General features: G+C 40.2%; 1 protein-coding gene across 4 annotated transcripts; it reads right to left on the bottom strand.

The window, feature by feature from the left end:
- Positions 1–538: 538 nt before the first annotated feature.
- Positions 539–27,619, bottom strand: cunh1orf127 (chromosome unknown C1orf127 homolog). Of its 4 annotated transcripts, none has more exons than XM_042228561.1 (11): positions 26,475–27,619; positions 26,312–26,394; positions 26,133–26,234; positions 25,918–26,042; positions 25,664–25,807; positions 25,529–25,567; positions 25,089–25,398; positions 23,402–23,598; positions 23,148–23,265; positions 14,324–14,357; positions 539–1,002 (listed from the first exon to the last, which is right to left on the bottom strand). In XM_042228561.1, the coding sequence occupies exons 1-10, from the start codon at positions 26,504–26,506 to the stop codon at positions 14,353–14,355; spliced, it is 1,155 nt and encodes a 384-aa protein (XP_042084495.1). In that variant the 5' UTR covers positions 26,507–27,619; the 3' UTR covers positions 539–1,002; positions 14,324–14,352. The 4 variants fall into 4 exon arrangements, with proteins under 4 accessions (XP_042084495.1, XP_042084493.1, XP_042084488.1 ...); XM_042228559.1 differs by lacking the exons at positions 539–1,002; positions 14,324–14,357 and adding an exon at positions 19,339–21,209 and having other exon boundaries at positions 25,089–25,173; positions 25,261–25,398; XM_042228554.1 differs by lacking the exons at positions 539–1,002; positions 14,324–14,357 and adding an exon at positions 19,339–21,209 and having other exon boundaries at positions 26,475–26,568; positions 27,473–27,619.
- Between the last annotated feature and the right edge of the window lie 92 nt (positions 27,620–27,711).

The following is a 27,711-nucleotide window of genomic DNA, read 5'->3' as shown; positions in this document are numbered from 1 at the left end:
AAGAGCTGCGTGCATGACTCTCTACCTTCCTAAACAGGAAATAGTGTAGTAGCAATGTAAAAGCTCTGAAGCCACACCAACGTGTGCTCGAATGCTTGCCGGAGTTGTATCAAGAAACAAATGTGTATTGATTAACTTATTTTATTGATTTATGATGGAACTGTTGGTGTTATTGTGCAAATTCTGCTAAGTTTTAAAGTCAAATTTCCCATAAGGGACAATAAAGTTTCTTCTTCTTCTTCCTTATTTAGGCCCGTACTTTCTTTGAACATCCTGACTTCACATTCGCCATCAGATCAGCCCACAAAAGCCAAAGCTAAAAAATGTGTTGCTAACATTTCAGAGGTTACATTTAGAAATCTCCCTAATGAGGATCTAGTTATTTGTTTAGCTGCTGTAACATATGTTCCACTTTAATTCAGGCCAATAATTTAACATATGAAAGCAACAATTGCAAAGACTACTTAACTGTTAGACAGTTGGAGGATACCTAAACAAAGAATGTGGATTTAAATATTTGAATGTCAATCAATCAGTTTTTATATTTGTTATTTTTTTCTCATTTAAATATATTATTTTCACTAAGGCTATTTTTACATATTAATCAGTGACGTCTGTGCATATTTATTTCCAGTCACAGAATGAAGCGGTTAGGAGAAATCTCTCCAATATTTTTCCCGGGATCCTTTTACTTTAAACGTCTGTTTCCGATGGCGCTCGGATGTGTCGATCTGCAAAGAGAGGAATTCTGTTTTTGCTGAATGGCAAGTGTTTGGTTTCCTGTTTGGATTAGCCAGCTTTAAATCAGGTACAGTGATACTCAGCGCAGAGAGATTCTTCAAGGTGGAAGGTCACAGGGAAGTCAACTCGACACAATGGCTGCAACTGACTCCCCCAGCCAGGTGGAGCGACTGTTAAGGTGGCTTGCAGATGTAGTCCGATCTGTTGTGTGCAGGGAGAGAGGACTGTGTGCTGGCATCAGGTTCTTTTAGTTTCAAAAAGCTGTAAACCAGATAAGAAGATAATTTTTATTTCTTACGCACAGAGGTGAATGAAGTTCAGCAGCTTTGTTTGTCAGGCTCTTTTAGCAGTTGTTGGGCAGATTTTAGTTGTTTTTTTTAAAAGCTAATTTTCTGAAATCTTAAGACTATAAAGCCTCACATTTTCAATCTCATTTGATTCAGCTGTACCTTATTTAACAACAAATCCAGAGGATTGTACGAGCACGAGAGAAGACAGGACTACTTTCTGCTGCCTTTGCTTGAGCTGGTGTGCAGGGATTCTGCTTCTCATACTCGATTTCCAGCCTTTCCAGCAGCTTTAATAAGATCACAGAGTCATACAGCGATCATATTTCATTTCAGAGTTTCGGTGCCAATGTAGATTTACAAATGCGCCTATATAAACCAGGAACCACAAAAAAGCACTAGTCACTGATCTCACAATTACTTAGTCCCTTTGGCCATCCACCCAGTCTTTGAACTGTATCTTGCGAGCTGAAAGCGCCTTCCTACACTGGAACGAGAAGTGGCAATACCACATGATTATTGCTCAATCCACTGAGTATTCACAATTACAGTGAGGTCTGTTGCATTTCCTGGAGCAGAAAAAAACAAATAAAACTGAAGCGTATCAAAGTCTTTTGGCCTAATTTGTCCTGTTGGGGGTCTCACTCAATCCTCTGCATCCAAGTAACACACCGTGCGCTTTTGCTCAGCACCGCACCCTCAACCACTCCCAGCAGCACCTCGAACCCCCCCAAACACATTCAGCCCGAGCCCTCAATTGCTTGTTTAACTTGACACATAATTACTGTGGAAATATTTGTGTATTTTGTACGAGTGCCACAGCCTGTATTGCAACCGACTGCCAAGTCCTCGCTGCTCCCACTGCAGCTATCGCAGCCAGAATCCCTGATTAAAACAAGATGCTTTCATTTGGGCCAGCTTTGGAAGAAATCACTCCCAGAGATGGGCCTCTCCCTGCCAAGCCCCTATTGCTGTAAGGTTTGCCATGTGTGGCAAGGCTGACATGCTCATTGTACCAAAAGAGCTTTCCTTTTTTTTTTTCTTTCTTGGTTTAAACCCAAACATGCTACTGAATCAAGTCTCCTCCATCAAAGTGGCGCTCTGAAAAAGCCCACAGTGGAACTCTGGTCAACATGAAACAGAGAGTTGTTATTAAAACCCCATGCAGCTTGAGGTCATCGCTATAATTTTTCACACAGAACCCTTTAATTTTACACTCATTTAATAGCTTTTCATATTAAGATTAAGGCAAATGCGCATGGAATAAGTACCTTTAAGCCTAGAAAATTTGAAGCCACCTTCGCTCCGGATTAAGAGTTATAACAGCACATTTTACTTTCCCTTAGCCTTGCTTAATCTGTTAAATTAAAGGATGCAGAGGTGTGAGGGGAGCCAAAGGCCTTTTTTCAAGCTGTATAGGTAATTATTTTAAAGGAATGTTTGTCTGCATTTTCCCAGGACAAATTTGGCTTTCTATCAATCTGTACAGCAGAGTAATATTTTAAAGGATTTCATTTGCATGTGTGTGACTGAGCACATGGAGCACAAGACTTTCTCCAAACCTCCTCACAAAAAAGATGACAACTACCTGCATTTAAATAGTTTATAAAAGGCTTGAATCTGCACTATAGGTTTGTTTCCGCCGGCCATCCATAATTCATAAGTGGCACAGGAATACGCAGTTGTGGGAGAGATGTGACAACGGCAGGTGAAATGCTCTCTGACATCTTATGAAGTCACTCTCGTGTGGCGGTGACTGGACGTCTGGAGAGTCTGGCTCCGGCTGACCCATCAGCTTTGACTCACCGCTGGCCCGAATCAACAAAAATCTCAAGAGTCACTTGAGCTTTGTCTTGACACCTGTCATGCAACCTGAGCTCTTAATTTTTGCTTGTCTGAAATTTTGTTAATTTGAAATTTGGAGGTAATTCCTGAGCCAAGCTAATAGGCGCGCGGGACTGTGAGCCGCGAGATACAGTAGGGCATTGCAATGCATCCCAGCAGCAAAATAAGTAAAACACACCACTTCAATCAATGTTGGGGGCCACTTTCATGTAAATTGGGACCTCATTCACAATATCTAAAGCAAATTATCTTCATTAGATTTCCAAAACCATGCCACTGATTTGTCAAGCTGTGAATGATAATGAAGTTGTCTGGTTAATGAAGGACTGAAGATGCAGGGTTTCACAATCATGATCATCTGCTATATAACCCTTATGAATATTTAAGGATCTTAATTCTGTATACTGTATAATTGCACACCAAAGCTTGGCATCTCTATAGACTTAACAAATAGAGTATGTAATGGAGGAGACAGACCTAGCTATATTTCACTAATCACTCGGATTAATTAACTGGTGAATATATGGGATGTTTAACTTTGCAGGATCCATAGGGAACTCCAGCAAACAAAATGCGTGGAAGAGGCACCGAGTTCTGTGAGCTTGTGCATCAGATTATTTACAGAGAGTCACTTACACTTTCAGAGTTTGTTCGTGGTGCTCAGCTAAATTGTTTTCCTTCCAGCAGATTCGAATGGCGAAGCTCGGGCTGCTAATTTAAAATACTGTAATTGGGTTCACGTCATTTAAGGGAAATAAAGGCTCTTTGGTCTTTATTTCCCTTTATTACAGCACATGGAGCAGAAGTGCACATGTGAGTCAGATCACCGGGGTCGGAAAACAGGAAGTAAATAAGCTCGGTCGTATCGTGATCCCACCAGGTGCCCGTTCCCACAACAGCCTTTGGAGTAAACTGGAGTGGATTTGAGTGTCATGGTGGAAATCCTCAGTCAAATAAAACAAAGTGGGGCTGCATCGATGCTCTGTCTTGTTTTATATGATGGCTTGAAATAAATGAACTTTAAATGGAACCTTGGCAGGGACTCGAGCTATTGATCGATTGAAGCAGGAGCTGAAGTTTAAGGGCACAGCTTTCCCGGGGCTGGGGCTGTAACTGGAGTAATGAAATTGATTAGGCCAAGGGAGGGTGACAAGCCAGTAGAGTCAAGCCCTTGATGTAAGGAAACAAGAGTGCCATCTAATTGGGGTGTAATATGGGTCTTTAGAGGACATTAAGCACACGAGTGGCGGAAGGGAAGCCACTATACTGGATGGAGCCAAGATGATGTTGCACCGGTGTTATTATTTTGTAATTATTCACTCAGATGATTGGATTATAGGCGTCAAAACTGAGAGTCCAGCCAAGGGTCAGCTTTTTCCCAAAGTGTAGCAGCTTTTGTAACAACTCGATCCCTGCAATACGCTGTGCTGCTCAGGCACCTGGATGAGAGAAAAAAATGTATCTTCTATAAACTATAAACTTGAACAAGTCATGTTTTACATTAAATGTTTTTTTTATCTTTCCTCTTACTTCCTTAAATCCTGAACTTTCACCAGACGGGTCCGTGCAGTTGCAGCACTCGTGCTTAAAAACTGCTGGCCAGCTGTGGTGAAGTTAGAGATGGCTTGTATGCAGCACATTACCTATGCAGACTATATAAACAGACCTCACTGGATAAATATTCTATTAGTATTGACATGACATTTGCCCTCCTTTACTAGACCCAGTGATGTGCACATTGTGGTTTCCAGGTGGGTCTAAGCTGAACGGGCACAACAATTAGTCTTTTTACGTGTAATTATTCAAGATTTAGTACATAATTAAAAGCATGTAGAAGGCTCAAACTACATCTCTGATTGAACCTATAATCCTAAAAAAGAACAAACTTTAATAAATTCATTCTTCAGCTGCTACAGTCTGAAAATCGCACTGACTGCGCTGTCACTGTTTTGAACTTATGAGTAACTCTGGCTGGGATCACGGGGAGTGCGGTGTCCTCCTGCCAGCAAAAGGCCCTGTCCAGTGCAGGGGCATTTATCTCCTGGCCTGAACTGTCTCACTCAACAGGATGGCCAGAAGTTACGGTGCATTACAAGCACTTAGCGCAGTGATATCAAGGTTCACCTCCGATTTCCAATCTCAGGCCAGAATGGTGGGCTGGGAGGCCGTCATTAAAAAGCCATTACATGCCCATATTTCATATACCAGTCTCTCCTATGTTTCAAGGTGTTAAAAGCTCAATGTATATTTCCTCTATATTTAAGCAGCAGGACAACGGAGCAGCACATAGCATCCCGCTAGCAGCCATTGACCTTGGCCTAGCCAGCCTTCATTAGCTTTTAGACACTTATCAGTCATAACTGGGTTTGTCCTCTCCGCAACGTTTCCTCCTTCACTTCACTTAGGCCGGAAAATAATGGCTGAAATCCATTTATCTGCCATTTCCAACAAGTGCGTGACATTAACAAATTATCTACTTTTCGCTAAGTATGGCCAAGGTACCCTCTAAAGGATTCCTCCACTCTGCCGGCCAAGGTCAGACCTTTTTAGAAACCGCCTTTTTTTTTTCTACCTGAGCTTTTTTCTTTCATTCCCATCTTTAAATATTCATCCCGCTTTTGCATGCCGGGCTGAGCTTTTATGAGCACCATCAGCCATATTTCTCCAAACACACATCTTTATTTGTTTTTGATTATTTATGCTCCACTCTGACTTTATAACTCACATCCCTAGGAAAACATTGATCCAAGAGGCAAATGAATCTAATTAGGACCTCTTTCTTCTGTGCTGAATATTGACTTGTTTTGAAAGGTGCCTCTCCATTTCGAGAGAATGTCTCTGGAATGCTCTTTCCCAATCTCTTTAAGGAAAACTTCTAAATGCTGATGAGATATTTAAGTCCATAAATGCGATCCTGCGCAGATCTGCAGTGGCGCCTAGATGTTCATAATGTATTGCATTTATTGCAGGATGTCATCAGTGCGCTAATTTCCAGCCCTCTGAAACTCACGGGCACCAGTTGTTTGTTCAATTATCGAGTGCTTTTTCATCTTTTTTTTTTGGGAAGTTGTGCGTCTTAATATATAAAAACATCATAAAAAAGAAGCTGCAGAGACAGAGTGGATAATCTCTGCAGTGCATTTGGGGCTCCCAGGCCCAACCTGTCAATCTCTTGAACAAGGACAGCGCAGAAAGTGATGATGTACCATTAGTCAAGAATCATCTCAGCTAAGAAGAATCTTTGTTCTTGACACAGAAAACTTGTGTTCCATCTCGATCAGTGAGGAAATGGGGCCTGGCGAAGCGTGCGTCGCCTTGCATTTGTCTTGAGTTGCTGTCCCAAAGGCACCAGCGCTTGTTCACAGCATTACGCCGCTGCCTTTTGATGAAAAGCCCCTGCATTTTGCCATTTCGCGCAAACTCCGTTTCTCAAATATTCCGTCGCTTTCCATGTAGTTGATTTCTATTTAAAATGGTCATGATTATTTTATTTTGTAACATTAATGGAAGTACATTTGGTGCTGGAGGAGGGTGGTGCCGAGGCATTTGCAATTCATATTCCCCTGCGTGATTACATTAAGAGTATGTTCTGTCATATTTGATTAATGTATCGTGTTTTCCTTAAAACAGGATTAAAATATGAAAACAGACAGAAATTATTACATTACAAAGACTGATCAATTTTTAATAATCTACTCAAGGAAAGGGGGGGGGGGTAGAAATGTGGGCTGCTCAGAAATGCACAGATCAGGTTTCTGCAACATTTTGTAATCGGGGTTGAAGTCCCAGACAGAATGAACATGAACGGCCACTAACAGCGCCTGCACTCTGTGCATGTTATACAACGCTGAACGGCGAGCTTTGGCTCCATTATTAGCATGCTCGTGTATGTATCCGCAGCCAGCAACAACCTGCGCATTTACTGTAGATATCTTTTAAATTTCCCTGTAATTTACAGAAGCAATCATAAAATTTAATGCGCAGTCTTTAATTTCAAGGGGTGACCGCGAATGAAAACATAAATAACAGAGAAATACAAGCTTAAACACCGTTGTGCAAAGTACTTTAACTGGCAGCTTTTTACGAGCAAGTAGTACATCATGAGATGTACCCCTAGATCTGCTCTTTGTTGCATGTTCGCAATTATATTTTCGGGAAATTCACTCCATTCATTTCCTCGTGGAATCTCTTCATCATACATGTGTGAAACTGACAGCATTCACTAAAATCTTTAACACTGAAGCAACATTGCAGAGAATCCAGCTGAAGCTCTTCAGTCAATGTCAATAGCCGTTTTGAAACTAAGTGTGTGTGTGTGTGTGTGTGTGTGTGTGTCGACCAGTATAAACACAGGCCTCCAATTCCAGTGTCAGCCATTTAGCCTGACCGTGGGTGACTGTGAATTAAAAAGAGAGGCCTTTATGTGCGACCCTGCAGCACAAAAGGCTACATCCATAACTTAAAGAGGCAGGGAGGCCATTAGCCGCCACTGCTAGTCCACCTTTACATAATACGGTGTGTGCGGAGTAATCGCTGAGCTGATGAGCCAAAGTGCTTTTGGACCGAACTGTATACATGCTCCTTCCACGCGGAAGAAAGAAAAATGATAACAACCTCCTTATGTGCGTCTCTCATGTTCTCTGTTAATGCTACTCGGAAAAGCTTTTTCAAGAAAATCTTTCCCTTCGGCTCCACTTTGGGTAACAATTAAATTCTGTTAATCCTCAGCTAATATTTATCATATGAGATCAATTGACAGTTTGTCTGTGAATGGAAGCCTGTTTCTCCAAAACAAATCACATACATGTGGCTTTCCAAATGCTGGGACGAATCAAAATGACTCAGAAAAGCCAAATATTACTGCTGAAGCAGTGCTTTTTCTTCTTTTCCTGAGGGCGAGCAGAGACAACAAAGTGTGCCTGTGGAAGCAGAAACACATGGACGGGGGTGAAGAAACTACAGAGAAGGCTCCAAGAAACAAACTATCAGCAGTTACCAGTATGGAGTGTGAACTCCATATGTTCTGCGAGCAAGCTGTCCCATTCGTATTCCATGAACTATTACAGTAACTCCCAGTGTTTTAGATCTGCTTCTCCTAATCAGTTCTGATTTTGCATCTGTTATTTTTAATGCCACGTATCATGTTTTAATGCATTAATCCATTAAAAACAAAGTAACCACCAGGAGCAAGATTGAACTGTTTTCATATTCGTCCTGCTTCTAATCTTTCAAACAAAGTGAACCACAAGTGTCTCTGATTGTGCTTATCTAAAACACTTAGATTCCCTATAAAGCTGCTAGTGGCAGAAATCAGGTAAATGATACTGTGTATCCTGCTTAAAAAGGATTTGCAAACCATTTGGACTGACTGCTCTTCATATTACCTTAATGCCTCCCAAAAGGCCAAAGCCAAGAATGAATTATTGATAGCCATCATATGGATCGCACACTGTGGCTCCACATGCCTATTAGAGGGTTTTCTTCATTCATTTGCGCTAGCTTGGACTTCTGCCTTGACCGACGCATCACTCTTCTTCTTTTACTTTTATCCATTAACTGTTAACAATAACTGACTTTACGCAGGTCCCTGAGTTTCCAGCACAAACAAAGTAACGCCGTGGCTTTCATTTGCATGCTCTGTGCAGGGGTTGACCTTTGGCCTCTGTTGGTTAACCTACAGACCATTTAGGCTTTGCTCCATTTCTGCATGGAAATTGGAAAAGGGGAGACAATAATTTCTGGTGAAACCATAGCTGGAATAATAATTGCTAAGTTTAAAAAAACAGAAATCTAATTGTGCCAATCCCTCTGGGAACTAATATTGGACTATCTTATAAAAGGCCCCCAGTATCCCAGCAGTGATTTATTGCTGAATTCCAGTCATTTTCAATACATTATAGTTTCCAAATTGTGTTTAAATTGAGTGTAGAGGAGAAAAGGCCATTAGGAGATGCAGAAATGAAGATTATATTTAAATATTCATGTACTCGGTACCTTATTATTGAATCTGTACACTAACAAAATCAATATTAAGTGCAGCTTGACATAAATTTATTTATGAATTTCGACTTTCTAAGTACTTGCGTTTTTTCGCTCAAAAAAAGGATGGGTATAATGCCGTAATGATATCAAAACAGAGTGTCAGGGTGCATTAGTCTGGGAGTTTATGAACCCGCACATAAAAACTCAGGAGCGTCCCTGTAGAAGTGCTTACTAGGCAGAAATGTCGCTTTTTACAAACATCAGTCATTTTACAGCCCTGTATCGCAGCGCGCTCCTCGGCTGTGGGTGATAGTTAGAGAAAGATGCAGTCATCTTGTTTGTCCTAAATGAGATCTTTGCAGTAAGCCTACTTGTATTAGGGCCTGGGAGTGGGACTGTGTAACATTTAATTAAAATGGATGTCTCTCGTTGTGCCTAACCTGTCCCCCTAACTCCTTCTTGTTTCCAGGCCATGTCTTTGTTTAGACAACAGCCCAATGTGACACTTATGACACGAGGACACTGTGGTTCAGTGGATTTTCTTGTTGCGCGAGTCTTAATACGGCAGCATAAAATAGCCTGTGATTGGCTGTCCCTTGCTGAAAGCCTCAAGGAGAATTATAAATGTACTACCAGTAATAAAATATCTGCGTAGTTTATTTTTATATTCCATTGTGTTGCTGAGAGGAGAGGAACTGCCACATTTTTCATTCATATCGCACGCTTTGCGCGCACCATACCGCTCAGATTTAATAGATTGTCACAAGTTTTCGAAACAGTTCCTTTTGTTTCTCCGTTTTCTTTTTTAATAGAAATGTGAGCAAAGTTAAAAGGCTCTTTATTGGAGGAGCCACATCTCTGGACACAAGATGATGCCATAAAAGCAGGAAGGCATGGAAAAGCAAAACATCAATCTGAACTAAGAGGGGGAAGCAATAAATCAGAGAATCATAGCCTTCAGCCCCGCCTTTAAAATCATTTAAACAGATTCAAAAACCCTGATTCTGCTCGAGTCTCTCTGTAAGCACCCTTATAAAGCCTTTATGTGCCTTAGACACAGAGGATAAAACCACAGATCCTTATTGAGAGACAGAAAAATGACACCCTGTTCCTGGTAAGTGGACGCTTTAAACAGTACTATCGGTATCAGGATCGAAGAGCGGACACGAGTAAGTAAGGCTGAAGGAAGTCATCCATCCAAAGCATTCTTGTAATATGTTTTAAAAACCTTTTCAGGTCTCTGTTTCTACTTTAAGGTCCACTCATATCTAAGGTTAAGGGGGTTTGTACGGCTTTATCAGATAGTCAGTCAGTCTGGATTGTTCCAATTTCCTTATTTCCCACTTTAGAAACATATCAGCTGTTCTGTTTAAACTCAGTGCCAGTGAGTGGGCTGGATAAATATGTAACAGTGTGCATCAGTCAGCGTCACCATATCTGCTCTTGGACAGTGGTGTGACAACGTGAGGCAGCTTTGCTCATCACCCAGAGTAGGAGAGCATAAAACAAGATATCTTTTTTTAGTTTTAGGTGTGAGAGAAAAATACTTTATTTATTTATTTATTTTAAATTTAACCACTCATTTAAAAAAAAATGATCAGAAATATTACATGTTACAGGAAAACAGCCAAAGAAACCAAAATTTCCCTTTTCTATCCCTCTCTAAGAGGAAGCGCTGCACTGAAAAATTAAAAGCTTTGGTCTGCAAGTATCAGAAGGACACATGTTCACCAAACTGCTGAGGATGGAAGGAGGGATTGGGATTGCTCAGAGCTAATGTTAGTTTGAAAAAGGAGAACCTGTTTCAGTTAAATGACACAGCTGGACTTACGTGACCCTGATACACGAATAATTACACGTGATTCTCAGGAAGGAGTATTTTGTGGTATTTTTTACTTTGCTTGAGTGCAGTATTTCCCAAGTAATTTATGTGTGCACTGTCAGCAGTTTTATTTTGTGTTTTAGACCAAATATCTTTATTTTATCAGTTTTATTTATAGTTTTATGAAATCTCATTTAAGGTGACACTTGTCAAGTCTCGCTTCACATTTTCCCAAAAAGAAATGCTTTAGAAAACGTTCAATTTTACCCTTGCAAAGCACGAACCCTGAAAGAAATGCCAGAAAAATCACATTTTTTGAAACTGGAGTGGGTTTTTTTTCTGAACATCTGGCATTTTTGTGCAATTTATAGTTCACAGTTGATCTTAAACAAACAAAAAAAAACATAAAGAGATGTTAGAGATGAAGTTAGAGTTTAAAAAAAATCACTCAAGGTCTCAAAAACTCATGTATCAAATATAACACATTTGGTGTTTGGTTTAATTTCAGTTTGAATTTAATACTGAAATCTGAGTACTTCAGACTTCTGGGAATGATCACTAGAGTTTGCCCAACTTAAATTTTAAAACGTAATTTCCTCTGTGATGGATTGGACCTGTCCTGTACCACGTCTTTCGCCCACTGCTAACTAGGAAAGGCTAGCGGTTAAAGAATCAGCGGTGCTTTCTAGCAGATAAACTCACCGAAATTATTATTTTTTCTTTTCTTTTTTCATTTTTTCTGCTCTGCGTGACAGAAATGTGATGACTTTTATTAGAAAGAATGTAAATCCACATTGCTGTACCTTTAGATCCATGAAAATGTGCAACTCTTTCACTGTCAGCAAATATTTGTCATTTTAAGGTAAAGCATGGCAAAAATGCATTTGCACAAAAAGACAAAACTAAAAGCAGAATTGTTCTCTGTGTGTTAAATGTGAAGATTCGACTTTGAATTTATTTGTTTTTCCTACATTCTCCAGAAAATAAAGGCTGATAATGAGGTAATAACTGGGTTGCTTAACCAAAATGTGCAAACTACTAATAAGAGATGAATACAGCAGCAGCTTATTAGCAGCTTTACAACGGAGGAGCTGTTGGGAAGAAAACACGTGTATTTCACAGCCAGATTCATTCATGTGTGTGTGTGTGTGTTTTCTTTGCCTTGAATGTCACTTTTAAAGAGTCTGTGTTGCGAGGGTAGGTGGGACAATTTTAAGTAAAAGCGTTTTTTTGTGTTGACAGCGAAACGATAAAGCGTTCTCGGGTGATCCTTGTGTGTCCTCTGTCTGTTTCAAACCCTCAGCCCTCTTTCATCCCTGTTCACCCAAGAAATGGAATCATAAAAACCATTCATGCTAAATGAAAAAGGGCATCATAAAGCTGCATTACACTGGAGTACACTCCTCTGCACCTTCCATCCTTATCAATATCACCTTTTGTCTCCTAACACATCTCTCTTCCCCCTTCCTGGTCCTCTTGAAACAAAGCATAAAAGCCTTAGAAAGAGGCGCAAGCTGTCATTGCTGTAATATAAGATAAAAGTCTTTAAAAGCTAAAGGTCCGGGTTGGGTTTTTTTTTTTTCTCTCCTTCACGTCGGCAGCCTTTAGGACTGCTCTTCAGGATTAGCAGCATAAAGGACTATATATTATTTGCAGAAAAGCTTAGTGGGCACAGTCTAAGCCTATACATATAAGTCAATTTATATTAGAATTTCCATACATGCATTTTCTTGTTAGAGTCAATATGCAAAAATGGTACTTACTAACAAATAATGCATAATGTACTAGAGGCAGGGCCATCAATAACTGCATTTGAGCTTTAAAAGAAAATGCAAAAATGCCGAGCATAAAGATGGGCCGTATAAAATCTACAACACATTAAACACAAAAACGTCAAAAATATAAAGATGGCTCTTTGCCCGGGAGACAGCAAGTCATTTATCTATGAAGAAGAGGAGGAAATAAAGAGCTCCCATCCCGAGCTCCTGTGTATTTCATTTACTAACAAAGTCAGGTTATCTGTTTAGAGACAACTCTCTTCCTCCTGCCCATCAGCCACACAGACAAAGAGACCGGAAGGGAAACAAGGCAGACAAAAGACACTCACATTTCTCATCAAGTAAACATCCTCTTTTAATTTTAAATGCAATAAAAAAAAAAAAAGGTGGTGGTGGGGAGGGAGTTCTTCTCATGCTAATATATAGTTAACGTTTATTATGTGGAGCACGAACTGGTAAAAAATATGTCCTTTTCCTCTATTTAAGACGCGGGAAAGAAAGTAGGTGTAAATAAAGCGCAGCAATTTGGGAAAGCACTCTTGAATACAGAACCTGTCAATGTACACCTCCTCCGGGCAGTTTGGTACACCACATAACACATGTTCCTCTCTGCTGGCTGGCTCAGAGTAGAGACGATGCTGTGTAGTTTTGTGGTGAGGTGTTCTGTTGCTTCTGTTGCATTTTCTCCCACTGGTTTGACATTCAAGATCTCTCAATTATGTATGAACGGCAAGCAATATCCTTTACCATCAGGCCCCCATGTAACATATTTCATTTTCAAGGGCTGCAGAGCACAATCAGACCCTCTGTGTAATTACGACTTATTAAAAATGATTCCAAATTATCAGTGGATCTGTGGACTGGTGTCTGGGTCCAAACTGAAAACCATTGCGCTGTATTAGTCACAGAATAACTTCCCATGGGTGCAAGGTCTGTCAGCATAGATCCCTGTCTTTAGATCAGTGAATATTTCAAATGTATTAAAGGAAAATCACCCTAAATATTATTTTGGAAGGGGTAGGTGGGGATTTTGCACATTTGATGTGTGATGTAACAAGGAGGACCACTGGCATCTCCTTTTTTTTCTATTATTTTTTGGCTATGCAGACATAAGTGGCTTTTGGGACTGAGCATTATTCGAAAATCACCTTCAATGACTTGTCGCGACGCACTTTAAGCACTTTCGTGACTAGTTTTTGCTCCCTATACACAGTCTCATAATGAGAAAACACAGTTCAGCAGAGAAAAGACATCTCAAACAACATGTTTACCCTTCACACAACATGGAGGAATTAAAAATGGATGAGCGCCCCATCCATTATTTCAGCCTCCAAATGGCAAAATCTGTATAAAGCTCTGAGTATCCGTCTGGGTGAAAATAAATAAATCAAATATGCACTTCAGCGTTTCCTGCTCTTTTTCCACGCAGGATACGGTGTCGTGATGGCGGAGGGCACACATCCGGCTCCTGGAAACACCATGCGCTTTTTTCTAAACGCGTGTATAAATAACCCACGAGTTTTCAATTAGCTTTTTGCATCTTTTCTGTTAATTCAAATGATTTTGTCACTTTTCCGGGGAAGCGCATATAATATTTAGGCAACTCGCATATTTCTCCCAGACCCACTCTCCCAGCTGAATCCTCCATATCTGAAGTATTCTAATTTGCGAACACAGCGGTGTCAGGAGTGATTTTGCTGCAAAGTCACTAATTACATGCAACATCAATGCGATGTGGGGAAAACGTTAAAAATTTAGCATCGCAAGACAAATGGAAAAAATGCGTGCTGAAACAAGGAAAAGAGGCACTAACATTCACAGTTTTTCTATGAATAATGCATGTCTCTGCTGCTTTCACAAGGACTCACCCAGATTGGCTCCAGTGTCACTCTCATCTTTATCCTAAAAAAGAAAAAAATATGTGTTTATGACTTTCCACTTGCAGCACTGCTTTAAAGGGCACTGTTTTATGATTTCTGTGATTCTCATTAATAACCAAAAAAAACATGTAGAGTGGTCAATTCAAACTCATTTGCTCATTTTTTTTAAATTAAGTATTTAGCATGCACTCTAAAGTTCAAAGCCTCGCACTCCTAGATTGTGAGGACTGTGTGATTAAATGTGATTTCAAAGGTTTTGAGCATTTCCTGTGAAATTCTGTGCCGAAGAGCAGACAGTGTTGGAATAGCCTCGCATATTTGCAACGAGACTTGAGTAAAAGTAGAGGCTGTGGTTTACTGTTGCTCCCCAGCCACTCGCCAAATAGCAGCCATGTGTACTATAGAAAGGTACAAAGGAGGCTGATAAACTGTTGGTGCGTCACGCTGACAACAGCCAACATGATCTGCCCTCTGAACTCCGGTAACTTAGACTGACACGGCGGGGGTCAGCGTCAGACTGACAAACAACTTTGCTTTATTTTGAAGGCATTTTTTTACGGCTCCCCTTACACAGTAATTATATTCCAAATCATTATGTGTTGTAAAGTCTATTGACCCCTGGTAAACTTATATTTACCAAGCTGGAACAGTTAATGAAATAGTCTTTTAATTAGCACTCCTCTTAAGGGTGGAACTTCTGAAAGGGGTCCCTGTTTTGTTTTGGCTTTGTGGTTGACTGAAGTGTGCAGATCCACTGTTCTAAGATAAAACAGTAATATCTTAATTAAGGCTCGCCGTTTAACTGTTTACAGTCGAGCTCGGCACCTCTGCATGACGGCACCTGCGGTACAGGAATATTCACCGCGCCGTGAATCAATAAAACAATATCATAATTTCTTCTTTTGTTGTTTTGTTTTTTTTAGGGCCAGGTCATTTTTCAAGCTTGACTGATTGAAAGTGGTCTGACTACTCAAGGTAACAACTGGAGATGAGGGGGGGGGGGTTCTTTGCCTCTTGTATAATGCAGTCTTTGGCAGGCTCTCTCTTTGTATTAGATACATTAGGATGGAAATGTGCACCAACTTAAAAATGCTCATGTGAAAAAACATGGAATGTATTAAATTAATGGTCTCTTTTGCCTCAGGGCAGTAATGAAAAGGGACCCCCAATGAGTTCATTTTTCACGGCTTTGGTTATGCATTCAACACTCTAATTGAATTTCAATGTAAGTTTTAAAAAGTCTTTATTACAGTGACTCTTGATGCAAATTACATGTGATCTATCGTGGGACTTTCACCCATTAAGTAATTTAATTGTGACATGCACTCTCTGCACACCTCGTGCTTTTATGCCCATTCCTCCTCATCCAGATTGTCACTTTCTTCTATTATTGGTGCTGTTTATGTGGATTGAGGAAAGTAGTCTGCATATACTCTAGGCAACTTTCACGAGAGCGGCTCCTTAAAAGGAGTAATTGCAAAGAGAGGGGACAGGCCCCGACAGCTAAAGTATACTGGAGTATATACAAGTCACAAGGATTTGCAAGATGTTTGCAGATGACTGCACAGAGCACATTTTACGTGTGAAAAGAGATTATTAGGTTTATCATGCAAAGAGGAAAAATATGGCGCTAAGAGGATCTGAGGGGAGGGGTGTCTGACATGAGAGAAGTGTTAAATGTATACGTAAAACATACACTATTTGCCCAAAAGAAGTCAAGAAGACTGGGGGGAAACTGTATGTGGACGTGCTTTGTGCTGTGTTTCAAACACACTGAGCTGTAATCTCAAAAGGGTCCAAAATCCAACCTGGGAGTCAGTTTTCTCTGTCTCCATCTAGTGTTTCTGGCTGAACTAACTTTCTGAGCCCGGGGAATAAATAGAAAGCCATCGCCTCCCTTTTCCTTTAATGTTAAAGAACAAAACATGTTTAAGAAAAACATAAACTCAGCCGAGAAGACGGAAATCCAATCACGAACTGTATGTTTCTCATCAATAGCATGACTGCGTGTGGACGCACATGCGACTGTGCCTGAGCCCTCTGAAATACTGAGCCCGAATTGACCTGATCATTAGAGGGAGGAAGAGGCTTGACCTGATATTTCCTCTGTTGTTTGGTCAGGAAAGGGACGTTATTGTAAAAGGCCTGTAAAGATAAATAGCCCTGGTGTTGCCATGGCAAAGGCACAAACACTGGTGGTCAAAGACAAAAGAGCACGAGACAATAAATCCGACTCTGTCAATTTTGTTTAGTTTTCAAAGTGTTTTTCAGGGAAATATGGTTTCAAAACAAGAGGCCACATCCATTTTTCCACAGAGAAAGGGAAATCAGATCTTTTTTTTTTCTGAACAGGCCACAGTTTCATCTTGTACATTTTTTTTCCATGGCCACGGCATCCTGATTAGTAATAGGAATATCTGACACTGTATTTTGCCTTTGAGTCAGGAAACTCCTTGTACAGCTGTATACATGTTTTTATAGCCTTTGGAAGAAAGGGTATTGTCTTTAAATTCCTAAGAAGGCTTTATCCAGCCTTCAAATTTTAAGTGGAAAACCATCTTAGGCTCTATTTTTTCCACAAGCTAAACAATGACGAGTGAACATACACCTATGCCTTGTTCCTCAGGTCAAACAGAGTTCACCTCATTAGAACAATCCCGGCTCAAACGCCGCCATCGGTGATTCTCATCTCAACGGCATAAAACAACAACAACGAGGGAACTCTTTATTTGAGGATGTTCCTTAATTACCCAAAAAATATCAGGTCAAAGCCTTTTACTTGGAACGTTTGCTGCTTTTTATGTCATCAGCCAATCACCATCTAAAAATAAAAACCCTCCGTGGCTATTCTCTCTACCCCTTCCCACACACACCCATCCAACACTTTCCATCTTCTCACAGTCAGGGTAGACGAGCCTCATCAGAAGCAAGGTGCGATGAAGAGCGGCCTTATCACTCCAATACAAGAGCAAACACGGGAGTCTTTACAGCACGTTGTCTCAGGAAGCAGTGCACGGCAAGATTACTGCCCTTTAAGACGCCCTAAGACACGACCAATCCCAAGTAGTCCTTTATCTTGACAGTTTGCAGCTCTTTGTTTGCCTTTTCTGTGAAGCCTGGGGATAAAAGAGCAGCCTCTGTGAGCTGTGTCTGATTAGGATCTAATTGTTAACATTCACTGTCTTTTTTTTTATTATCATCATCAGGCCGGTGTTGCCATACATGCAGCAGGTAGAGGCCTTTTCGGTGTTATGAAGGACTCTTCCCTTGCTGCTCTCGTGTGTTACTCAAGTACTAGTTAGCACGAGGTGGCAGAAGAGGAGCCCCCAGCTCGACATCAACAACAACAACATCAACAAACAGGAATTGATGGCGAGTGTTTATTATCTGGTTTAATTGCTCCTCATCTGGAGGATCTGACAGTTGCGGTTAATGAGAGAGGGAGAGGAGGCACACTCGGTTGGCAGCCAGTTTTCACAGTGTAAGACGTGTAAGTGTGGGTGTGTGTCTGTGGTGAAAAGAGAATAGCTCACATTCCAGCTCAGAAGCGAGTAACACAGAAGAAACATCAAACGGGCCTCGTCGAATTATCGAAACAGGCCTCCGAATCAGGAATTTCAAGTCCACACCCAAACGTATACACGCTCTTACTGCAAACCTGCGTTCGCGGTTAGATAGATACACCTGTACCTGTACCGACAAACACAGGTCTTATCCTCCGCTGCAGGCTGAGTACGAGAATCGGATCCGAGCTGAGACAGGATTTCTCTGAAATCGAGCCTCTTCCTCAGTTTTTCATCTGGCCTGCAGCACACCTGGCTCATGTCCAACCAGGGACCTCCCTGACATTGTGCAGTGTCACGCACTCGCATCCAGGCATGGTCTGACAGAGGAAACATCAAGAAGCAGGAGGCGTTCGAGCAAGTGGGGATGCTCAGAGAAGGCCTGGAACACTGAATAAGGCTCTCTCCTCGGAGAAGGATGTACTTTTACTGTTAATTTTTGCCCCACAACCCAAAGCCAGACGAACACATTAACACAATATAAACACACGCACCACCAGAACCACACACAGGCTCGTTGTCCCATTCATAAATTCCTCCTGTTGAGAAACACGGGCATTTTTAAACAGGGCATACCCGCCCCTTTTACTATTCCAGCTCAGCAGGCCCACATGGGAACAATTAGGGGTGTACGCAAGTTTGGCGAAGGTCCGTAGCAACCAGCTGCATCTGTTTTTATTTACCTTTTTGCTCTGGTGCTGGATAATGTCATGAGCACATCTGCTACTGTGCAACGTAACCGTGGTTGCATGCGTGGTTGACCCATGATTCTGTAATTACCCGCTGAGCGAGATGAAGAGGCCCAACAAACCACTCAAAGCCACACATAGCCTTCCTCTCCCCCTCTTCCTCCCTCCCTCCTCCCCCCACCGTGTCTCTCCAGTGGCATGAAACTCCGTCTGCCTGAGAGCTGGTAGCTGATGCTGAAGTGGCATTTAATGACTCAAAGTTGTTCACAATAGTAATTCTGACTTCATTTTGATGTCATTAGATTACCACTTTCGTTCTATTATGCAGGATTAAAATGTGGTTGTTCTGCAGTGGGACGAGACTGATCACATTCCCTCATCTGTTTGCTTGTTTGTGGTCATGCAGAACAAGCTGCACAGTCTTCTTGCTGGCCCACTTTAAAAGGTCTGAACTAGAAAAATGTCATTTTTGTAGCTCAAATAAGGAGAAATAAAGAATTTGCTCCACAGCATGTGTCTTGCTTAAAAAATTGTGGACAAGCGGTCATGCAAGGAGGCTCAGAATAGTCAGAGATGGTAAATTTATGTCTCTGTAAGGTTTCACACTTCTGTATTAAATGAGGGAAAGCTTCGCCTACTTTAGTCACATGTTTTGTTTTTATATATATATATATATATATATGTATATAATCCTGAAAGTTCACACTATTAAGCATCTTCAGACAGCAAACTCAAAGCGACCAATCATGACAGAACTTGTTTATAATAATGATGAGTGATTATGAGCAATAACAATGAAGACCATATATGGATCACTTCACAGAGTCTGTGTGTGTGTGTTCGTGTGTATATGTGTGTGTATTGGGGGGAGGGGGTGGGGGGGTGCCACCACGCTTAGCATATCCCAGATGTGCAAACCATATGCTCTGACTGAAATTAAAACAAAAAAGAAACAGTGAAACATGAAAGGGATTTTTAACTTTGTAAAGACAGTTAACAGTCGATACAGATAGGCTAATGGCCGAGAGAGGCCACATGAAAGAACCGGGGATGTTGGCATGCTTTTTGCACCACTTATTCCATTTCCTGCTCATAAGTTCACTGAGCAGATGGGAACCAAAGGCACAAGGAAGTTTAGATTTTCTGCCCCACAGACCGTTGTATATGATGCATGTAACTGCGCAACACCGCACGGTTATCATTTAGAGACGCTTTGGTGCATACCGGGAGGTCACAATAACAAAGGTGAAAAAAAGAAAAAGCAGTGGGACAAAAACGAAACCTCTTCAGCTATTTTGATCTATACCAGTAATTCTGTATGGGTGTTACATTTAAAGCACTCAAGTGAATAAATTTAACCCCCCCTTCTATACTGCATATTGGATTTTCAAGAGTTATCTTATGATGAATAAAGTTCATTTAATTGTGCACACACAAAAAAACAACTAGCACTGAATCTAGGTTTACTTTAAAAAACAAAAATTTAAAAAAAAAAGGTCAAACTGCTTAATTTGGAAAAGAGCATCTGGAGGCAGGCTGTGACCCATCAGGAGTCTACTGAAAACATGTTGGAGAGTGCCCTCTGCTGTTGGTTTAGCGTACTGCAACGAGGGGAGCGACAGCTACAGCTGACATTACAGTAAATCAGAAGCTAAATTTGATCTGTTGTTGAAAAGAAAACAGCTTTTAACACATAAAATTGATTCTACCATCTAAGAATCTTAGAATGACCGCTGACAAGCAATCTGTGAGCTTTTATTATGACTTTCTGTGATTTGAGTTCAAGTTGCTCTGAAAGGTGGCATCAGCTAACACGAGGTCTTCTCTTCATCAGCCTGTTTTGCTGCTCGGAAAGAGACGTGTTTATTTAACGCCTGCCTTTGTCTGAGTCTGGATAATGTCCACCCTGAGGCAATAGCTGGCAGAGGTCTGACGGTAATTCTGCTTGCACTGTATAATCAGCCTTCACTGACCACTGCGTCACCTTTCATGACTGCAAACAGATGTATGTGGTACCAGTTGGGTTTAAAAGGAAAAGGAGTAAAATAGGCCTTAAAGTAATTAAGATATATTACTTGAAGAATAATTTGACTTAACTAAATAAATAAATCTAATCCTACCAAATCCACTGCAGTTTTTTCTCCTTTTGCTGTTGTTCATTACTACAGGTTGTGTTGAGTTCCTGGTACTCTTCATCAGGCTGAGCCAGCGTGGTAAGAGACATATGTGGTGTTTGGGCTGTGGCTGCTGACGTAAGCAAGTCTGACTCTACAGAAACATTTGTAGCTGCATGTAGAAAATCAAATAAACTAGTTGTATTCGCGTTAATGTCGATACTGGTGCCATTATCCAACACTGAAGTAGACACATCGTCCCTTATTATCTCGTCAGCGTGGATATTAAAACTGCGGCCCTCTCTCAGCATGTGAGGAAGGTTAGTTGTGGGAAACTTTGCAGGCTTGAACGAATCTCTCTCTTTTAGGTTTTCTTCTGGGATGGTGACGAGGTCGGGCAAAGGCTCGTCCGTAGTTACAGTCTCACGTGTAGAGTCGAGTGTGGACGGGCTTATGTTGTTTGGGCCAGGAGAAGATGTGACATGTGATGATGTGTTTTTAGGTGCCGCTGTGGAGATAATGGTGATTTCAACAAAGGTGAGATTAAACAAGAACAATGCCACAATTTAATGACTGGTGCAGTGAATTCTGGCTTACAGGGATTGTGAAAAAACACGATTTGTGACAATGCAGCAAACACAGGTTTAATAATGAAGTTACACGAGTGCGATGTGAAAATTTGAAGCCACATTTTTTAAAACAATTATTTGTACATTCTCAGCAGTAGCTTAACTGACACAAAACTATTTTAGAAATCTTAAAATATATCTATTAAGGATCTTTTTTTCCCCATGTTTTAACATTTTCATATTAACAAAACACTATAAGAAGTGGAACTGCAGGCTCACAATAACTGTCCACAGGGATGCATCCAATCATCCAGTTAAGATCTCTTTATTGCATTGTTACGACATATTTTGAAAAAATATATATATATCTTGGATCCAATTTCAGAAGCATGTTGTGTCCCTATACACTCCAGGCACTTTGTTAAGTACACCTGCTTGTTAAAGCAAATATCTAATCAGCCAGTGAATGTAGCTGTGTAGCCATCTTTAGTGTGACCTGATTAGGTTCAAACCAAATCATTAGAATGGGGACGAATGTGATTTAAGTAACTTTGTACGTGGCGTAGTTGTTCATGTTCATGTTCATGGGGTTTATACAGAATGGTCCAAAAAAGAGAGAAGAATGGACAAATAACAGTTGGTTGTAACCTAGGTATGCATTAAAGCACTTCTGAACACATAACACCTCAAACCTCGAGGCAGACGGGCTACAGCAGTAGAAAACTACAGGAAGTGCCACTCCTATCAGCTAAGAACAGGTAACTGTGGCTGCAAAGGCAAAACTTTCAACACGGCAGCCAAATAAATGCCCCAGAACCAGAAAGCAGGAGAAGCTCAGTTAACACCGATATCAATCGAGCACATCCCTCAATTTATATTACACAGAATCAGTGACACCATAACATTAAAGTGGACAGATTATAAGTCACACTGTAAGTTCAAGTCCTGGTTCTAGCTTGTGACCCAAAGCCTAACTGTATGCATGCAGTATGTAGTTCCCTCATGAACTGCATTTTAGCTGCAAATATTTACGCAATCATTTTTACTCTCCACTGATTCAAAGAGGCATCTTTTCTGAAGGGTTCTGATAGCAGAGGGGTATGCTAGCAAATATATGACTTGTACTTCCTGACCTTGCTCCCTGTTATTTGTGGAAAATGTGTGCAAAAGCTGTTGATGTTAACTATTTATCCATTTAAATTTCTGCAGGTGTCTTATACAGTAGTAAATCAGTGCAGCGGCATTTTAAATTATATTTAGTGAGCCAAAGGGAAAAAGTGGTCCTTAAAAGAAGAAGGAGAGAAGAGAGCAGGATGAATATACAGCCAGGACTTTAGACTTGTGGCTCAAAGATGAAGTGGTGATGGGTGAGTAGTTTTTCTTGGTGTTTTTTTAAGGGATTGAAACATTTTTAACACTCATATACTGAAAATGTGCAATCACACTGTGATATATCTAGAAATTGTTCCACTGAAAATAATTGTTGAAGGAGGGATTTTAAAGTGAGTGCTATTGATATTGATATGACTGATTATTGCTATGTGATATTATTTTTATTTAATTTTTTAAACATTCTTTTGGAGGGGTGCAATGAAGAGTGGGAAATGTGAAGAGAGAGCGTAGGGCCATGGGTCAGAGATGAACCTAGACTGGCATCCAAAAGAGGATCCAACCCTGTACAGACAATGTGTACCTAATAAAGTGTCTGATGTGTGTATATTGGAGTGTTTTCATTAGCAGGATTGAAACATTAAGCGTCTGGCTGAGCAACAAACAAGAAGTGCCTGGTGTGACTACATTAAATGCCATGGTCAAGAAAACATCCAATAATTGATCACCTCTTTAGTTTTTACTGTGCTCATCAGCAGAAAACTCACCTATGCATGGCAGCGTGCTCTCCATGGTCCAGTGCATTTTGTGATTTGTCTCTCTGAAGGTGAGCACAGCATCCACCCTGTAGAACGGCTGCAGGAGCCGGTTGTCATCTGTGCAGGGCTGTAAAATAAACCTGGGTTAGATGTGTTACTCTTTAATGAATCCTCAAAGCCGCACAGTTTACTCATGTTAGTGTATGCTTTGACAGCCATGCACTACTATTTGGAGTCATACAGGTTTGTGTTTCAGCACTAACCTTTGTCTGGAGTATTTGGGCTGTGGGAATGGACAGAGTTACAAATTCACTCGTCTCATGCACTGTGAAAGTAACTGTCTGGATAACTGACAGGTCACTGAGTGTTAGTGCTTCATTGTGATCGGTGCCTCTTCTGGTCAAACCCATTCGGCGTTTGAGGATGTGCAGCACAGTCTTGTCTGCCGTGGATGCGTTCACTGAAATAAAAAAAGATGTGTTAATGTGGTTAGTTAGTAACAAGTAATTATATTTGATGTATCTGTTTATAAGTATTTTCACTTGTTGCCAATTTCTATTTGATTACATTTGCACATTTGCTCTGTATTTATTTAACATATATATATATATAATGAGATATATGATGAGGTTGATACATTTTTGGACAATCATAAATGTTTTTTAAATTTTGCTTCTCTGCACCATCACAGTGGATTATAAACCAAACAATCACCATGTGGGTAAAGTGCAAACTTTCAAATGGTTTAACAAAAATATTGCACAATATGTTTTGGAAATCAGCCATTGTTATATACAGTCTCCTACTTTCAGATGCTCAAAAGTTATCGGACAGTGGACCGGTAAAGCGTTTCGTGGCCTATTTCCTTATTGTTCAAAGAGCCTGACAACTAAAGTGGTTGACCACAGAAGTGCATTACATTTACATTGTTCAAAGAAAAGCAGCTTCATTACATCTAATGAACTCAAGAATGAGTCTCAAAGAGGTAAGCTTGTCATTGTTAAAGTCCACAATCAAGAGGAACCGTCATTAATGTAAATACAGAGGATTTACAACAAGGTGCTAACCACTGGTTAACCTCAAGAAGAAGTCTGGATTAGACTTTGTCAGAAAACATCTAAAAAAGCCTGCATGGTTCTGGTAAAATCAAGATTTGGTAAACTTCTCATACTGTTCCTATTCTCATCATTCTGGTAAACCTGTACCGGAATGATGAGAATCGGAACATTATGCAGAATCAGAGGTAACAGGTCGAGGCAGTGTTTTGGTATGGATGTGTATGACTGCCACAGACACTGAATCACGAGTATTTTCTGATGATGTGACTCCTGATAGAAGTATGAGGATGAACTGTGGATTGATAATGATGCAAAGTAACCCAAGAGTTTCTCAATGGAAAGAAATCTGATATTCTTCAATGGTCAAGAATATTTTGGCTTTGGATTCAGGAATTTTACATTTAAGTATTTTTAACATTTTTATAACTGATCCGTTCTCTTTAGAAGACAGAAAAAGAGCAAATGTCCCCACCCCACATGTTTTTATCAACATTAAACAAAAAATAACCCAAGTGATTTTTACTGATGTAAAGGTCAGCACAGTGACAGGTTTTTGTTATTTTACAGAATATTAACCTTCTTCTTAAACTACAAAAAAACATACTATATTTCTATAATAGATAGTGAAAAATTGTAGCTGTTGAACTGTGAAAGCTGTAACACAGATGAAAATACTGTTAAAAGTGCAACATTTATGCCCTCTTTTACGTTTTCCAAAGCCACCCAGTGGGCCCGACTGGAGTCTGTGCCAGGCTGCTTCTGGCCCCCAGGCCTTGTGTTTGACACCCCTGCTCTAATTAAACTCAAACACTCACTATTGTTGTTGGTTAATTTTGTTTTTTTTTTTAAAGGAAAAATAACTTCCAGCTCCAATTCTGTCCTTGTTACCCACCTTTTGGACAAGTTGCTTCCATACTGTAGGCATATCTGTCTCTGACCAGCTTCAAATCCAAAAATTCCCCTTCATTTTCCATTATCTGTATTAACCAAACAGTAATTGAGTACATTTCAGTTGTAATACTAACAATAGTCACTAGGTGGCATAATGCTGTGTGAAGTCTCACGTTGACAGGCCTTAAGATCTCCCTCCTCCTGCCCTGAACTCTTATGTCTGTTACATTCACATCAATGTTCATCTGAATCAAGCTGGCATCCTCCAGAGCTACAAGGAGGTGATCGTCCAGACACAGCGACCACTGCAGCTGCAGCAAAAATCAGACAATAAATACCAAAAAAAAGTTAGACTTGCTTTCCAAACATTAAACATCTACGGACGAAATTGTGATCATTTAGAAGGTAATCAGAATTCCAGGCACTGAATGTAATTACTACCTCATTATCCCAGTTTCCATAGGGAATTTCTCTGATCACCTGAGGGCACACACAAATTATTTCTAGTAACAAAGCAAACTAATCCTAATATATAAATACAGTTAGGTTGAAATGTGGCAAAATGTTCATTGTTACCTGAACATATTCAGGGTCACAGTGGATTTGCTCTCTGCTTTGCACCACAGACATCACAGGGCACTTCATCGTGAAACTGTGATGCTGGCTTCCAAATCGATTCATCCTCCGCACCAAATTTAATGTTAAGACATTAAAGCCATTCTGAAAAGTCAATATAAACACAGATCATTATCACCACCAAGCCCAAGTGCAAGGCTAAAAGATTTGAGGTTGTAGATATGGATTGCATATTTCAGAAAAGAATGCCAAACCTGCTGCCGAACAAAACACCCGGTGTAGCTGACTCTAAAAACGTAGTTATCGTCGGGGTCGTTTTGCAGTGAGAATCCACAGGCAGACAGCTGGAGATTCAGGTGGTCCAGAGATCCAAGGTTGGCTTGTGAAAAGCAAGCAGTGGTTCAGAAATGACATGTTCAACATTAAATGAATGCTTTTTAAAGTCATTTATCTTGTCATAAAGATATACCTTGGATACTTAGCGCCCTCGACAGCCAGACCCTGAACTCCTCAATTCTTACACTGTGCATCCACATCTCCATGTATTCAGGAAAGCAAACCACATCTTCTTCTGAAATTGCAGCAGGTAGATTTCTCACAGACACTAGGAACATAACAGCTTTAGCTCATAAGTGAATAAATGTTCACCTGTTAATCTTGCTGCAGAAGTTTGAATCCATTCTTGTTTCTGAATGAAAAATGCGCTCTTTGTGATAAAACACTGCAAAAAACTGTAGAAAAGAGCATCGAATGCAGCTTATATTTGAAAGACGATGTAGATATAACATTTATACATATCTCTGTTACTCACATAGCAAGGATGCCAACTCTGATGTGATCCATGGTGAAGTGATGGAAACATCTGTGGATAGTCTTATTTGTAGGTGAGAGGTGGTGTCACTGGCCTGGATAGGTTAAAGCACAGGTGTGTTTACTTTGCTTTGTTAAAAGGCAAGTGAGAAAAAAAGCTTAAAAATAAAAGAACAATTGCTGTTTTGAGCATGTGTGAAAATAAACTTTACAGGATTGTGTCCTTTTGTGTTTGCCATCCATCATGAATTACCCCTTTCACTTCCAGTGACCTCCTTTTATTAACCTTTATTGCTTTCTTGACATCGATGCAGAGATTGTTGCCCCTGTAATAAAATCTCACTTTACTTTACCTTCTATTAAATTGCGTCTTTAGGCACTTTGTTACTAGCAGCCTGTTGCAAAAACACATGATCATTTTATTGGTTGAATTTAGCAGGTAGAAATGGTATTTTACCCTGACAAGTTGATTCTCAAACTGCTGTTAGCCAAAAAAAACTTGTCATATTATTTTTTTTTGCTTATTCTGTGTTGCAGAATAAAGGTTGTCATACCAAATGTTGACGTTCAAGCTCATAAGAATTGTGCATGCTCAGTGTTTGCCTTACAAACTGTATTTCCATGGATGTTTGCACATATTTTATTAATTTTCTGCAGCTATTTCCCTCTATCCTGTAAATTCTGTTTGTATGCATTTCGAAAACATTTTGTTCATTCATTTATGTCAGGGTACAGGGTTTTATGTACAGATTGTTAGGGAGTTAAATAAAAAAATTCTAAAAAAACGAATTGTAAATACAGTTAGAGTTACTTAACATTGAAAACGATTAGATTTGGTTCCTACTGTTTATTATTGTGTCAGTGATGTGCTTTAAAAATTACCACGAAGACCGGAAGTTTTAGTCTCTGCAACTGACCAATACCGGGCAATAATACTGGCTTACCAAAACATCGGTCGGGCTTTTCTTTTTTTTTAAATTTCTTCAAAACATTACACACCTTTTGTTTGGGCTCCTAGCTTCCTGTGAGACTTCAAAGGGTAACTCGGGAGCTTTATCCTTGGCACAAACAAGTTACGACACTTGATGAATGTAAAATAATAAGGAAGATTAGGTTTAACTTAAATTCACAAACGGTAACTGGCAATTGATAGTCAAAAATTAATCTATTCAGAAAACGTTTTCAAATTAATTTTTTGGCAGCCCCACAAATAAGAGTGCACCCTCCCAAGTCGATGA

This window comes from Haplochromis burtoni, unplaced genomic scaffold (genome assembly GCF_018398535.1).
Source record: "Haplochromis burtoni strain Fernald_Lab_line unplaced genomic scaffold, NCSU_Asbu1 Contig_9, whole genome shotgun sequence".
In the NCBI taxonomy this organism is placed as follows: domain Eukaryota; kingdom Metazoa; phylum Chordata; class Actinopteri; order Cichliformes; family Cichlidae; genus Haplochromis; species Haplochromis burtoni.
The sequence above is the reverse complement of the archived record's forward strand: the minus strand, read 5'-3'. Positions and strand labels throughout refer to the sequence as shown.